The 16,092-nt window shown below is 36.2% G+C and overlaps 1 protein-coding gene across 1 annotated transcript in view; it reads right to left on the bottom strand.

The window, feature by feature from the left end:
* Positions 1 to 274: 274 nt before the first annotated feature.
* Positions 275 to 16,092, bottom strand: part of Tsen54 (tRNA splicing endonuclease subunit 54) — a 274,826-nt gene continuing 259,008 nt past the window's right edge. Inside the window, exon 9 of the mRNA XM_090397395.1 lies at positions 275 to 786. Within this exon, the coding sequence (XP_090253521.1) occupies positions 639 to 786 (148 nt within the window). The 3' untranslated portion in view covers positions 275 to 638. The remainder of the gene's footprint in view (positions 787 to 16,092) is intronic.

The following is a 16,092-nucleotide window of genomic DNA, read 5'->3' as shown; positions in this document are numbered from 1 at the left end:
GCAGTTATGGTTATGGAAGAAAATATGTCATGTCTCTGGCTAGTTCACTAAAAAAACATTGCCACTTCCATATAAAAGATCTAGTTTGAGAATCTAACTAAAATATAAAAAGTAGATGGATGTGGTAATACATGTTTCTATTTTAATATATATTTATTTAGCTGATATCCTTATATATATATATATATATATAAGGATATCAGCTAAATATCCTTATATATAAGGATATTTACTTTTTTTATTTACAAAAATGAATTAACAAATAAAATTTACATAAATTCAGATCACATCTGATAATATTCATTTATTTAATAAAAAAAAAACTCTGCCATTTTCTATCATTTCTGTCTTATATTCTACTGAAAACAATTTTACAAAAATGTAATTTCATAATTTATTGTTGTAAAATACTTTTATCTGTAAAATCACAGCATAATTGGCAGGAATCCTTGTAATTTGAATATTTCAACTTTTTTTTCCAATTTCATTATGATATTATGCAATGAAGTAATATAATACAATGAGAGCTGCAGAATGAAGTATAATGGGGAGGTGTGTGTGCGCACACCCACATATACAGAACATATATATTAATAATCATTAAAACATGTCTTTTGTACAATGTTCCTACTACTAGGTTATGCTTGATATGGAAGGCAAGCATCACTAAAGTTGAAATAAGATATACTTCCACCATCAACAACAGCAAACTGCAAAGGTACATCATCTCCCAGACTTTGCTGCAACTTAAGAAGACCAGTCAAATCTGGAAAAGCATCAGATACCCTGAAAATAAGATCATACATGAGGAAAAAAAAAACTTAAAAAGACAACTATATAATTTATAATTATATACTGATTCTCATTTGAAACTGTTAACTGATAAGTGTGTTATCAAACCTTTATGAATTTAGAAGCATTCATATGATAAAAATATTTGGATAATTTATATCAGAAACTCAATCAAAATTTCTTGACTTCAATCTGAAGACAGCCAACTTTCCAAATGAATGAAATGCAGATATGGTCTATCTGTCAAATAGTTCCACATTAGCACCCCCCCCCCCTCACACACACACACACCACCTGATTGAAGGACTGGTTTTCTCTTTTATGTTAAGAATGGTGTTTTGTGTATTCTAATTTCTATATAAGAAATCAAAATACACCAATTAAGTGTTATTCAAATGTATAAAAATCATGTCATCGTAATCAAATTCCTGATATGTACCTAAAAAAGGAAGGAGGAAACAATGACAGTACTATGCAAAGTTTGCACTACTAACTTCCTATCAACAATTTTTCTCCAAATTAATCTGTTATCTGTCAGATCTTATATTTTGATCTTCTAAGGAATCTTTAACTGCATCAATCAACATGATGCGTTTAAATAGAATGGAGAGGAGAGTTTACAATAAGTAAACTCTCCTCTCCATTCTATTTAAGTGACCATAGAACCTGGGATCACACATTCTTGAGTACTAAACATTCAAATTCCTTCATAATATTGTCATGCTTAAAATGATTCTGGCATTGATGCCATCTGTTCACTCCCCTAACTTCCATATTTCTGGTCACAAGTATTTGATCAACTGTTTTATTCCAAACAGCCTAACTTGCAGATCTACAAACTGCTTGAACATAACCTATCCTGCTGGTTTAGTATTGTGGCTAATTTCTCTCTTTTTTTTCATATAAATTTATTCTGTTGACTCCTCACTACACCAGCTTTTCTTATTCTGTGGTACATTTCCATTTTTAATTTGACATCTTCACTAAAAACTGTGTCTAAATAGCTGAAATGTTTTATTTGTTATGTAGTTTTCCATTTAGAACACAACTGATGTTCTCGGTATTCCTGCCCATTTTCATAGTCTGACTTTATTCTTTTCATTGCTGATTTTCATGCAATTTAGTTAAGGAATCCTACTGACTTTTATTGGATTTATTTCAGAGTATAACATCATCTGCATTAACCTCCCTAATGGCTGAGGTGGATGAATGGTGAGACCAAATTGCACTTCTTACCCATGTTATTTAACAGGTGTTACAGAATCGTATTCAGATTTAGCTGGACTTCTATAGATGTCATGGCTGGTTGTGTGATAAGTAAAGAGCTGAGATTAACACCTCCAGTTTTGACAGTAGGTTTAGATCTTATATTCCTGCCTTCTAAGGCACTTTTTACTGTATCAATCCACCTACATCTTGGTTTTCCTTTGGGTCTTTTTCCTGCCATCCTGATAAAGAAAACTTGTTTTGCTAATCTTTCCTCTCCCATTCTGTTTAAGTGACCATACCAACTGAGATTAGTTCTGCTAACACATTCCTGAATGCTAACGATGTCAAGTTATTTCCTAATATCCTCATTTTTAATACGATACTGCCATTCTTGCGATCTGTTTATGCCCCTAATCATTCATATTTGTGGTCTCTAGTCTTTAGTCGAGTGTTTTACTTCTGACCCAGCTCTCAGATCCATAAGTTAAAATTGGTTTGAAAACTGTCTTGTATACAGCTAATTTAGTGTTTTGACTAATTTCTCTCTTATTCCATATAAATTTATTCCGTTGACTTCCTACCATACCAGCTTTATTGATTCTGTTGTCTATTTCCATATTTAATTTACTATCTTCACTAAAAATTGTGCCTAAGAAGCTGAAATGTTGTATAGGTTCACCATTCAGGATACAGTTGATGTTTTCAATATTTCTGCCTATTTTCATTGTCTTTGTCTTTTTATTGCTGATTTCCATACTGAATTTATTACAACAGTTATTCAGTTTAATCATAGAATCTTGCAGACTTGTGCTGGATTTATTCTGAAATATAACATCATCTGTATAAAGTAAAGAGTTAAGATGAACATCACCAATTTTAAGATTATATTTAATACCACTTTCCTTCATAATGTGATCCATATAGATAATGAATAACAGTGGAGATAATGTGCACCCTTGTTGCACATCTGATTTTACTTCAAGCCATCTTCATGTACCTCCTTCAAGTCTAACTGTCTGCCTTACAGCTTAAATAGAGACTCTGTATTGCTCAATATAATGTCCCAGTTATGCCATATTACTGTAGCATTTTGAAAAGCTTTCCACTTAGCACCTTGTCATATGCCTATTCCAGATCAACAAAACAAATACAAATCCTTGTTATATTCCCAAGATTTCTCAACTATTTGTTGAGAAATCTTGGGAATCCTTAAGTCTATCCTTATAGACAACCTCACCATGCCTCTCTGGCTGAATCAATCAATGTTTTCCTCAGGATTTGCCAATGAGTCTACAAGCTGTGGAAATGTTGTGGTTCTTGCTTTCAAATTCTTTCATTTTTTTCTCCAACGATGTTTGCATATTTGAGTCTACAGTTCATCTCTAAAAACTGCTCAACCTTGATTCATTTTAACTTTCTTAAACACTCTTCTTTTCAATATGAAATTCAATTTTATCCTGCTCAAAACTACAACCTAATCATTTCCTATTTCAAATCTCTGCGTACTCATGTCCTGAACCAGTGGGAAAACATTGCTATCAACTATAATATGATCAGTGAGACTTTTCTTATTTCTTGCATCATCTCTCCATGTGAATTAATGCACATTTTTATGTTGAAACATGGTGTTAGTAATAATTAATCCATGTCCTGAACAGAAATCCAGCAGGCATTTACCATTATTATTAGCTATGCACTTTTCTTCAAATTTTCCCCAAATATTTCTATACATCCGGTAATCAGGTCCTACTCTGCTGTTTACATTTCCAACAGTCACCGACTTTTCCTTTTTCATTGAGCCAGCTGCCCTCTCTAATGCCTAAAAAAATTCCTTCATTTCTTCCTGGGTCGAACCTTCTGCGGGACAATAAGCACAAATAAGTCTCATTCTAAAGTTTCCTATACTGATATTTGCCCACATCACTCTACTTGATACTGTCTACTATTCAAGAAGATTATTCTGATATTTAGTGTTGATTACTATAGCTACTCCCTCTTTACCCTGATTGCCAATACAATATAACATTTTGTATTTATTGCTTAGAAAGATGTCACCTGTTTTTGTCTTTTTTGTTTCAGACATGCCTATTATGTCGATCTGTACTAATCCAATTCTTCTCATAGTTCCATTTCCTTTCCATTGATGCTTCTTATGTTGATGGTATCAATCTTGAACTCTGTTGATGTTGAGTTAGGACATGTTCTGGAATTCGTTCCAGTAGTTAACTTTCCATTGTTCATCCTGGTTCCCTGACGAAATCAATGGGGATCCTGTTTAACTGGGCGATGCCCAGTTAAATTGATATTCTGTCATGTTGTATCATAATTTTACATTGTAGTTTAAGGCAATAAGAATACAATTTGGGCAGCTAAATCCCAAATTGCCAGCCCATCCTCGTTTATTCAGTACAGGGTGCACCATGAGAAGGTGATGATTAGGTCGAAACCACAGTCAGTTCTCCGCATTCCATGGAGGTCTCCTCCCAGTTGCACAGCTTTAACCTTTAATCCCCCCCCAAGAATCACTGTAAACAATTATATTTTTATAATTTTTATATCGTTACAGAAAAAAAAAACTGTTGTAATTATTATTATTATACAGGCACCTCTATGGAGTCCAAAGACTCATTAGGGGAGACCCAATCTATCATACTTGTTCTTGAACCCATTAACAGAAAAATAATTCACAACTGACTGTAGCAATCCATTCCACTCATTCACCACTGTCTAAGCAAAAAATGTAGTCCTCACATCCCTACTGACCACACCTTTATTCAACTTCCAGGGATAACCCCTTGTTCTGGTCCCTCTAGCCAAATGCTGAAACATATCCCCTGCATCTATACTATAAAACTTTTTAAGCAACTTAAATATTTCTGTCACATCTCCTGTTTTTCTCCTATCAACCAACTGCTGCAATCCACACACCCTCAATCTATCTTCATAGGGAACTTTCTACAGACCACTCACCATCTTGGTCACTTGCCTCTGAATCCTCTCCACCACTTCCTCATCCCCAAGAAACTCAGAGGACCAGACGTGAGCATATCAAGGTCTTATAAAAAAAAGGAATGACAACATCCTTATCTCTACTTGTAAATGTGTTCTCCAGTAGCCAAGTAATCTTATGTGCTACCTTAGCAATATGTCTCTAAACTTTAACTCTGTCTACCACTCCTAAATCTCAAGCTTCATCTATTTCCTGGAGTACAGTGCCATCAATGTGATAAATGGCTTGTAATCTATTTATCCCAAAGTGCATAACTTTACATTTCTCGCCATTAAACTGACACCCATTAACTTCTGCCCATACTGACAGCCTATTTAAATCTTCCTGCAAGCTCTCCACATCACTTTGATTAATTATTACTCTATCTAATTTCATATCATCAGCAAAATTTCCTTTCAGGTTATTTCCTACATCATTTATGTGCAAATTAAACAGTAATGGTCCCAGAACTGAACCTTGTGGCACACCACTATTCAACTGTTTTTGCCTCAATTCTGCCCCTCCATATACCACTTTTTGATATCTGTCCAGCAGACACCCTGTTATCCACTTAACCAGTGTCACATCCATTCCCATTTGTTCTGCTTTGCATAACAGTGTTTCATGTGGTATTCTGTCAAACGCCTTTGCAAAATCCAGCAAAATCATTACATACCCATTTCCTTTATCCAACTCAGCTGTTACTCTATTATAAAAATTTAGTAAATTACTAAGGCATGACCGACCCTTCACAAAGCTGACCCTCATACAGTATAATTTTCCCCCCACCCATTCTTGAATTCTCTCTCTCGCTCTCTCTTTTTTTTTTTAACCAATATTTGTAATACTTTTACCACCACGCCGGAGATACTGATTGGTCTATAATTTGCTACTGTAGTCATAGAACCTCCTTTATGCAAAGGAATTTTGCCCTTTTTCCACTCCCTTGGAACTCTACCAGAGCTGAGACTTAAATTAAACACTTAAAAAGAACTCTCTGGGATTTCCTTTGGTCTGCTTGGCTAAATTCTTCTCATAATCTAATTTTGCCTCCCTTGCCTGAGCCTTGTACTGTTCATGATTTTGTGGTCACCTTTCTCTTTATATATATCTTCCACAGCATTTTCTTTTTCTGCAGCTCGTGCTTAATGATATTACTCATCCATCTAACTCCTACCTGATTAACCCTCCTTACCCAAGGTATACACAATTTAATACTGCTTCCTCTAGATGACCTTTAACTATATCCCATGGTACAGATTTAAGATTCTTCCTAAGCATGTCATAATCACCTGAATTGTAGTTCCACAAATACCCTTTCTTGATAGAATATTACTCGTGTTTTACAATTTCCCAAGTCAAGACTGCACGGTCACTTTCACGAATTGGAGGCAATGTTGTCAGCTTGGTTATGGATAGCTCTTCTGATCATATGGCCAGGTCCAATACTCTCCCACCTCTAGTCCCTTCCATCACATGCTGCCTTTAGTAATCATCTCTCAGCAGGTGTATAAATTCTATTTCCTTTCTGCCATGATATTTCTTCCTTCTGAAGTCCCCTATAATAATCATTCAACCTGTATCCATTGTACTAATTGGCGATGCATGTCTTCCAGATCATCTGTGGAATTCCCTGGCCTATAGCAACAACCAACTGTATATTTTGTCTTACTAGTCTTAATCTCACACCAGATTGCTTCAAATGAACAGCCACCCTCCTGCCTGTCCTCCTATTCTTTCTGGTCGCAATTCACCTACTAGCAACAGTACCCCCCCCCCCCTGCATCCTATCTTCTCTATCTTTCCAGAAAATACTAAACCCTTCACATTCAATCCCTGTAACTACATCATCTGTTGTTAGCCAAATCTCACTAATGCCTATAACTTTAGGTGAGATTGCACTAGTCTTTGCCAAAAACCCATCCCTCTTCTGGAATTAGTATATAGAAATTGCAACATCGCTTTATCCCCCATCCACCTTTACTTTCTGAACTGACTAACCTATTCAATATTTTTGCTTGAAACACTAGATTCTTCACTTGGTCATTCTCACACTCACTCATTTCATGGTTGCCTTCACACAAACTCACTTGCTTCCACCCTAATTGCTTAAGTTTCCCTGAATTTGCATGTCAGCATGCTCAATGAACAAAGCTCTCTCCAGACATCTAACACCAAAACCATTAGATGCAGTCCATCTGCAATGCACAAATCCTTCTTTCCATCAAACAGAGACCACAGATCCACCAATTCTACATCATTCCTTTTGCATCTACGTATAGACTCATTGGCTATCAATGCCCTCCTCCTCAGTTTGCCTCTATCATAGCGTGGTAGGAGACACAATCTTCTTCTTGCTCCTCAGTTTTGCCTGTTCTAACAACTCCTTTACATTCTCCCTCATAGAATACCTCTCACCTCTCAAATCATTGGTACCAACCAAGACAATCATTTCCTTCAACTAACCTTTTTTTTGCATCCGGATGGCATGGCTAACATCGTGAATTTTTGCACCTGGGAAACACAATTTTTTCATACTTTCGTTGAGTACTCACCTGATTATTGAGTCTCCATGCATAATTTTCTCCTGAACTTGTTTTTCTTGTTTGTTCAGTCAGTCTTTATTATTCTTTCAGATCACTGCTTCTTTCTTTTTTCAGACCCTGCTTAACTCTTGCTGCTTCTAGTTTTTCATTTTGCGCTTTTCCCCCTGAAGGATAACATTTAAACGCACTATTTCTTTATTGATATTCATTTCGTTCTCGTCTATTTCCACAGCCACACGTTTGACATTGTTAACATCATTTTCCATCTTATCGTTCGGTATTTATTGTGTTCTTGTCACCTAACAGACACTCACTTTTAAAACACTTAATACATATTCTCTCTCCAGTTTCAACTTTCTTTCACATATTCTTTAATTTTCTCGATGCATACATTTTGCACACGCTGCACTGAATAATATCCCGCAAATTCAAATCAACAGACAAAGTGGTCTTTGCCACTGTTTGTCGCGTTGGTGCCATGCCAAAAATATCACAATAAAATTTATAAATATAGTAATACTCTAAAAATAGGAAAATCTACACTAATACACTGTAATACTTGAATTTTCTGATGAAAAACACAACAAAACAGATAAAAATCGCTAATTTCACACAAGCGCTAAATTACACAACCAGTCACAATATAACCTTGAACCCGATTGATCATAACATCATGTTTTTCTAAATTTTGTTGAATATGACTACTTTGTTTGTATAAGCTATAAGTATGTGTGCACTCTAATAACTTATTGGAATAACAGTTTGGAAATTGTATTTTTTTCAGTGTATTATGAGGCAACTATTTGAAAAAAAGTGTGTGTGTATGAGAGAGAGAGAGTCTAAGAAAATAATCTTTTATCCACGTTTTAGAATATTTTTTATTTGAATTTTTATGGTGCAAAGACATCAAAATTCATACTATGACAGGACAAAGGTCACAGCAGTACATACAGTAATTGGTTAGTAGGACCTACATCCTTGGTGAGATTTGAACCCACAGTTTCTTAGCTGGAGAGTGGATATGCACTTGGAAACCAGGCCAGCCAGTTTTAGAATGAAATACTGTTACGTTGTGTTTGTCTTCAAAAAGATAGTTGTTTTTATTTTTCGCTTTTTGTCTGAAAAGTATCAGGGAAAACCGGTATAAGTATTAGAGAAGTACCACATAAAGAGCAGGCAGCTGACATAAAGAAAAAGGAAAGGATGGTCCTTGTTGAAGATCTAAACAAGAGAGTAGGAAATGAATATCAAACATACAAAAATGTTTTTGGAAAATTGGAAGAGAGTAAAACTGATAATAATGATAAATATCTGCTAGATTTCTGATCAGGACTTGGACCAGTCTTTACTGCCATGTTCCAACAATAAAGACACATATTCTGATGGAGAGAAGACAAAAAAAAAAAAAAAAAATTATATCTTCATGGCCCATTTTGGACAGAAGGATATATAGGGGGATTTGAAATAGTAATTAACGATCAATTAAACAAATTTTGTACCAAATTCATTTTTATGTGTAAAAGTAGCTAAATAAAAGTTGTGAACACCGAACACCGGTAAGAATCTTGAAGAGAAATCAGATCGTTCGTAAAAAATGTCTGGGAGTTATTTAAAAAGCCTAGAAATCTTACTATAAAATGAATTAGAGATAATACAGGTGACAAAAACTAATGATTCTAGATGTTAGAATAATGACTTTGTAAGAATGTTAAACAAATGAGAATAGTGGTAGAAAACATTTAAGAGTAATCCAATCAGGAGTATATGTCAATACTCAAAGTAGAAAAAAAAAAGCTATCAAAAATCTGAAATGTAAATAGGCAGCTAGAGTAGATGATATTCAAGAAATGCTTAAATATCGAGATATAAAAGTTCTATAGCCATTGCACTAATCATTCAGAAAGCATAGTCAGAAGGTTGAATTCTGGATGACTGAAGTAGAGTTCTCATAATACCTGTCTATAAAAGATGGAAATAAAACCAAACATGAGAATTGCAGAGGAATTTCCCTAGCGAATCTTCCAGAAAAGATTTATGCAAGTATCCTTGAAAGATTAGGCCAAGAAAAATTGTGGAATAACAACCTGAGTTCAGGCTAAATAGAGGTTGTGAAGAGTAGATTTTCATTTTATGTCAAATACTTCCCAAATCTTGGGGAATGTAACAAGTACTGCATTGAAGTTTTGTAGATATGGAAAGGTATATGACAATGTGTTAAGACAAAAACTGTTGAAAACACTATAATTACATGGTGTAAATGGGACTTTATTTCAAGCAATACTTAGTCTATACTTGAGGTGTAAGTATTCAGCAGCTAGAATTCAAAGGAAAATGGTTTGATATAAAATCAGATGAAAGATAAGGGTGCACATTATCCCCACTGTTATTTATCATCTCTGTGGATCACATTGTCATATACCATAAAGATTACAAATTAAAATTATTTAAAAAATTTAATTAAAATTGGAAATATAACAGGTTAAGCAAAGTTGGTATGGTTTGCATCAACCAAAGAAACTTATATGGAATAAGAGAAATAATAGCCAAAACACAGACAGTGCTCAAAGCAGTTTTAACTTGTGAATCTGAGAGCTGGGTTTGAAATAAAACAATAGATCAAAGACTAGCCACAACATATGAGAATTCTGACAAAAATTAGGAGAGTGAACAGATGTCATCAGTGACAGTCCTTTTTAAAAAGAAGATAAAGAAGTTGGCATTAATTGCATTCAAACACATGTGAGCAGAGCTTATCTCAGGTGGTATTGTTCATTAAACAGAATGGAATAGGAAATGTTAGCAAAACAGGTGTTTGATAGGAAGGCAGGAAAAATACCCAGAGGAAGACTAAAATCTAGGTGGATTAATGCAGAAGTGCATTAGAAGACTGAAATTAAGATCTGACTATATTAATTTGAAGAAGTGTATAGAATACAATATATCATTATAATCTGTACATTTCATGAAGATAAATGTTCAAAACATTTAAAATACAATATATCATTGTATTCTGTACACTTCTTGAAGGTAAATATCAGGAATTTGAAGTAAGAGACTGTTCTCCTGTTTTCTTCTGCTTTTGTTTTGGAAATGTTCACCTCAACAAACTACTAATAACCACAAAAGTACATGTCAAAAGATATATTCGATATTAATTATTAGGCAATATATTACATTCAGAATGTGCATGATATTTCAAGAATCATTACTGTAAACCATTTCACAAATTTTAAGCAAAATACTATATACCTTTGTTAAAATATCCATCCTTAGCAGTTCAGTTTCCAATTTCCTTTCTTTAGAGTGTTCCACTAATACCCAAGTACCACAGAGGTCTATTCTTTTGACCACACTATCCTTCCTCTATGTTAACCAACTCTTGCTATCATCAAATTCCATGAATAGCAAATGGAATTCTGATGACAGAATTCCATTTGCCTGTTCAAATGAAGCTTCAAGACCTTCCATAACCAATGTCTTTAAAACAGTGATCTTGCTATTCTCCAGTATTCTATCAACTATATTCCCTAGTTGGTGAAACACTATTGGAAGTTTATTTTTCACTTGGTTAGACCATAATAAATTTAGTTTAATCCTTTATCCAAGTATGAGCAAACAAAGTTTGCACCAGAAAGTATCTTCAGGACTGGGGTAAGACAGTGTTGTACCACCTTACCCCAGTCCTGAAGATACTTTCAGGTGCAAACTTTGTTTGCTCACACTTGGATAAAGGATTAAACTAAATTTATTATAGTCTAACCATGTGAAAAATAAACTTTCAACATCTTTCTCTAAATCCAGAGTAATTTAATAAAAAGGTGGCACACCGTTTGGCAACTCCTATAGGTAGAAATGACCACCTTGCTAATGCTTCTGCCTGATATCCCCACTTGGGCCTGGACTCCCACTGAAGTGACCTCAATAAAGGTCGAAACTAGTCTGGGTAGTGGCCCTGACCTTAATGCATAACGTTATACATATCCGCAAGGAGATGTGTTTTGCATTATGGGAGATACTGAGATAGGAGTGATGCTATCTTGCTCCACCTTTGCAACGCGTTGCCCGTGTTGTACCACCTTACCCCAGTCCTGAAGATACTTTCAGGCGCAAACTTTGTTTGCTCACACTTGGATAAAGGATTAAACTAAATTTATTATAGTCTAACCAAGTGAAAAATAAACTTTCAACATCTTTCTCTAAATCCAGAGTAATTTAATAAAAAGGTGGCACACCTTTTGGCAACTCCTATAGGTAGAGATGACCTTGTTAATGCTTCTGGTAGGTATCTCAATCTCCACTTGGGCCTGGCTCCCACTGAAGAGACCTCAATAAAGATTGAAACCAGTCTAGGTAGTGGCCCTTCCCCTTCATGCATAACATTATACAAATCTGCAAGGAGATGTGTTTTGCATTATGGGAGATACTGAGATAGGAGTGATACTAGCTTGCTCCACCTTTGCAACGAGTTGTCCGGTGTTGTACCACCTTACCGCAGTCCTGAAGATACTTCCAGGCACAAACTTTGTTTGCTCACACTTGGATAAAGGATTAAACTAAATTTATTAAATTATGGTGAAACACTACTACCTTGCTTATTACAGCCCTGAAATGGCTGTTGCCATGTCTTAGTCTGAGAGCAAGGTTTCTGGTTTTTAACCCTATACCCTCTTTCTCACACATGCAGTACAGAGTGAAAGCTTCATAGATATGCAAAACGTACTGTAGAGATCTTAATCCCTGATAATCCTCTCTGACATCCATGATCTCTTCTTAACAAGCTCTCTCCTGATAAATATACATATTAGCAGCTCTCCTATTGTTATCTCCAACCATGACATTATGCTTTTCATACAGCATTAATCTCAGCATCATGCCTGATTTCTACTCCTCTTTTCCTTTAGCTGACTACTTTTATTCTCTTTCTCTCTTCTAAGCCTCAATCCAATCACACAGCTGAAATAATTTTTACTGGAATAAAAACTTTCATCTCCCATTCCACACAAAACCCCAGGTCTCTATCCAAACCTTTGATAAAAAAGTTTTCCAAAGATAGATTGGATGTTAAAAAAGTTACCACACTTTATCTTACAGGTACTTCAAACCATTTTGAAAACTATTAAATTATTTAAGGAATTTACAACGTATACTGGAATATTAATTAAAAGAAACTTTAATAAATACTTCCTATATTTCGGTAATGTCACATTGCCATCTTCATGGGAACATACAAATATGGCACATGCATGCAGGCACTACAAAAAGCAAATGAGGCAGAAGATAAGAAACTACAGTTGTTCCTAAAGTCCTAATGGTGTTGCCTAGCAGGCTATATTGGGTTGTCTTGGCCGTTCGGCTGATGTTCTCATGATGTAAGTCTCCCAAATTTGGGGCAGTCTCATGCACCCAAATTTGTTGAGGTTTGGAATTTTTTAGAGCAGAGGCTGATTCTATGAATAATCTTTCGTACTTAAACTTGCTGTGGTGTATTACTTTGGCTTTCTTCCAACGTATTCTGTGGCAGGTATCTAGAGCATGGTCTGCAAGTCCAGAGTGGTTGTACTGGTGAAACTGGATGTAAACTTTTGTGTTCTGTAATGCTGATATTCGTTGTCCTGCCTGTTTGGACAAAGTAGGACAGTTTTCAGCTACAAGGGACCTTGTATACCCCAGGCAGGTCTAGGGGAAGTGGTTGGTCTTTGGTAGAGTGGATAAGAGATGCCAACTTTTTATATGGTCTGTAACAAGAAGTCAGGTCATATTTTTTAAGGATTTTGGTTATTTTTTCAGAGGTACCCCAGATGTAGGGAATGGTGATAGATTTAGTGTAATCTTTATTGTGAAAGGGGGGGGGGAGGGGGTTGTGGTTTACTTGTTTTAATATTTTTTTGGGGTTATAGCCATTGGCTAAGAAAGCAATAAGGATGTGGTTTAGTTCTCTAGTTAGGGCATTGTCATCTGAACAGATTAATTTTGCTCTGTTATATAGTGTTTTAATAACCATATATCATTGTGGGGGGTGATTATTGGTGAATGTATCTGCCTGTATGGGTGGGTTTTCTATACACAGAGAAAACCAAGGATCCATCAGGCTGGCGAGTGATTAGAGTATCTAGGAAAGGGAGACTATTGTTTTCCTCTTTTTCCAAGGTGAACAGGTCGTATCTGAGTAAGAAGGAGTGTCTGAGCCATGTGACCAAATAAGGAACATATCATCCACGTAATGAAGCCAAATAGTGGGGTTTTGTGGGGTAGCGTTTAAGGCTTTCTCTTCAAAAGTCTCCATAAAGAAGTTGGCCAAGGATGGGGAAAATGGTGAATCCATGGCTGTCCCCTCTATCTGTTTGTAGAATTTTCCTTGCCAAACGAAATAGCCTGAGTTCATTGTGAACTGAAATAGGGCTGGGATATCGGGAGGAAATTTGGCTTGGATGAGCTCTAAGGTTTCCTTGAGTGGGACATTTATGAATAGGGAGGAGACGTCAAAACTGACCATTATGTCAGTGTGTTGGAGTGAGAGGTTTTCTATACTGGCTTTGAAGTGGGCTGAGTTTTTTATGTGTGATGGTGTGTTGCCAGTAGAGTGTGTGAGCGCTTTAGCTAAATGTTTGGCTAATTTATATGTGGGGGAATCAATGCCATCCATTATGGGACGTAATGGCACATTTAGTTTATATATTTTTGGAAGTCCATATAATTGGGAGGGGGGTTCTAGAGTTAAAAGGTTTTAGTTTGTTGGCAATTTCCACAGGCCAAGAAGTGACCTTCTTAAGGAGCCTATGGAGTGTTCTAATTTAAGAGATGGTCGGATTATATTCAATAGGGAGGTAGGTAGCCCGATCTAATAATAAAGCATTAAGCTTACTGTGTAGTCCTATTGGTTGAGAACCACAGTGGAGTTTCCCTTATCCGCTTTGGTGATTACTATTTCCTTGTTTTTCTTCATTTCTAGTAGAGCGTTATATTCATCTTTGGATATGTTAGTTTTTGATGGTCTTGCTTTGGTGAGAACACCGGCTACATCCAGTCTGACATTGTTGGCGATATGGTTCGGAAGGCTGCGGATACCACATTCTATTTGGATCATTATTTCCTTGGCAGGAATTCTTTTAAGAGATAAGGCGAAATTGTGGCCATGTGCAAGAGTAGCGAGTGCTTCAGGCTTCAAAACAATGGAAGAGAGGTTGACTATTGTGTTGAGTGGTTGCTGTGATACAGAGGTAGAGTTCTTTTTCAAGTTATCAAATTTCTTGATGTGCCAACTACGTATCTTATCAAATTCCTTTGTTGCCGAAGTGCACGAGACATCATAGAGAATCATCCAAAGGTCGTGATTCAGTGTGGTTGAAAGCTTCTCTTCTAGCACCCGTAATTAGATCGTGCTACCTACCTCCCTATTGAATATAATCCTACCATCTCTCAAATTAGAACACTCCATAGACTCCTTAAGAAGGTCACTTCTTGGCCTGTGGAAGTTACCAACAAACTAAAACCTTTTAACTCTAAACCCCCCCCCCCCCCGATTAATATGGACTTTCAAAAATACATAAACTAAATGTGCCATTACGTCCCATAGTGGATGGCATTGATTCCCCCACATATAAATTAGCCAAACATTTAGCGAAAGCGTCACACACTCTACTGGCAACATACCATCACACATAAAAAACTCAGCCCACTTCAAAGCCAGTATAGAAAACCTCTCACTCCAACACACTGACATAATGGTCAGTTTTAGCGTCTTCTCCCTATTCACAAATATCCCACTCAAGGAAACCTTAGAGCTCATCCAAGCCAAATTTCCTCCTGATATCCCAGCCCTATTTCAGTTCACAATGAACTCAGGCTATTTCGTTTGGCAAGGAAAATTCTACAAACAGATAGAGAGAGGGGACAGCCATGGGTTCACCACTTTCCCCACCCTTGGCCAACTTCTTCATGGAGACTTTTGAAGAGAAAGCCTTATACTCTGCCCCACAAAAACCCACTATTTGGCTTCGTTACGTGGATAATGTGTTCGCTATTTGGCCACATTGCTCAGAAACACTCCACTCCTTCTTAGCACACTTAAATACCCCCCCCCCCCCCCCCAGAGTCCTGTTCACCTTGGAAAAAGAGGAAAACAACAGCCTCCCTTTCCATCAGGCTGGTGAGTGATTAGATACTCTAATCACTCACCAGCCTGATGGATCCTTGGTTTTCTCTGTGTATAGAAAATCCACCCATACAGGCAGATACATTCACCAACAATCACAACAACGATATGGGGTTATTAAAACACTATATAACAGAGCAAAATTAATCTGTTCAGATGACAATGCCCTAACTAGAGAACTAAACCACATCCTTAATACTTTCTTAGCCAATGGCTATAACCCCCCAAAAATGCAAAAAATATTAAAACCAGTAAGCCACCCCTCCCCAATAAAGATCACACTAAATCTATGACCATTTCCTAATTCCAGGGCACCTCTGAAAAAATAACCAAAATCCTTAAAAAATATTACCTGCCTTCTTGTTACAGACCATATAAAAAGTTGGCATCCCTTATCCACTCTA

The sequence above is a fragment of the Typopeltis vanoorti genome, chromosome 9, assembly GCF_054136105.1.
Source record: "Typopeltis vanoorti isolate ZY-2024b chromosome 9, IOZ_Tvanoo_1.0, whole genome shotgun sequence".
Taxonomy (NCBI): domain Eukaryota; kingdom Metazoa; phylum Arthropoda; class Arachnida; order Uropygi; family Thelyphonidae; genus Typopeltis; species Typopeltis vanoorti.
Note: the sequence above shows the minus strand (reverse complement) of the source record. Positions and strands in the feature narration are given on the sequence as shown.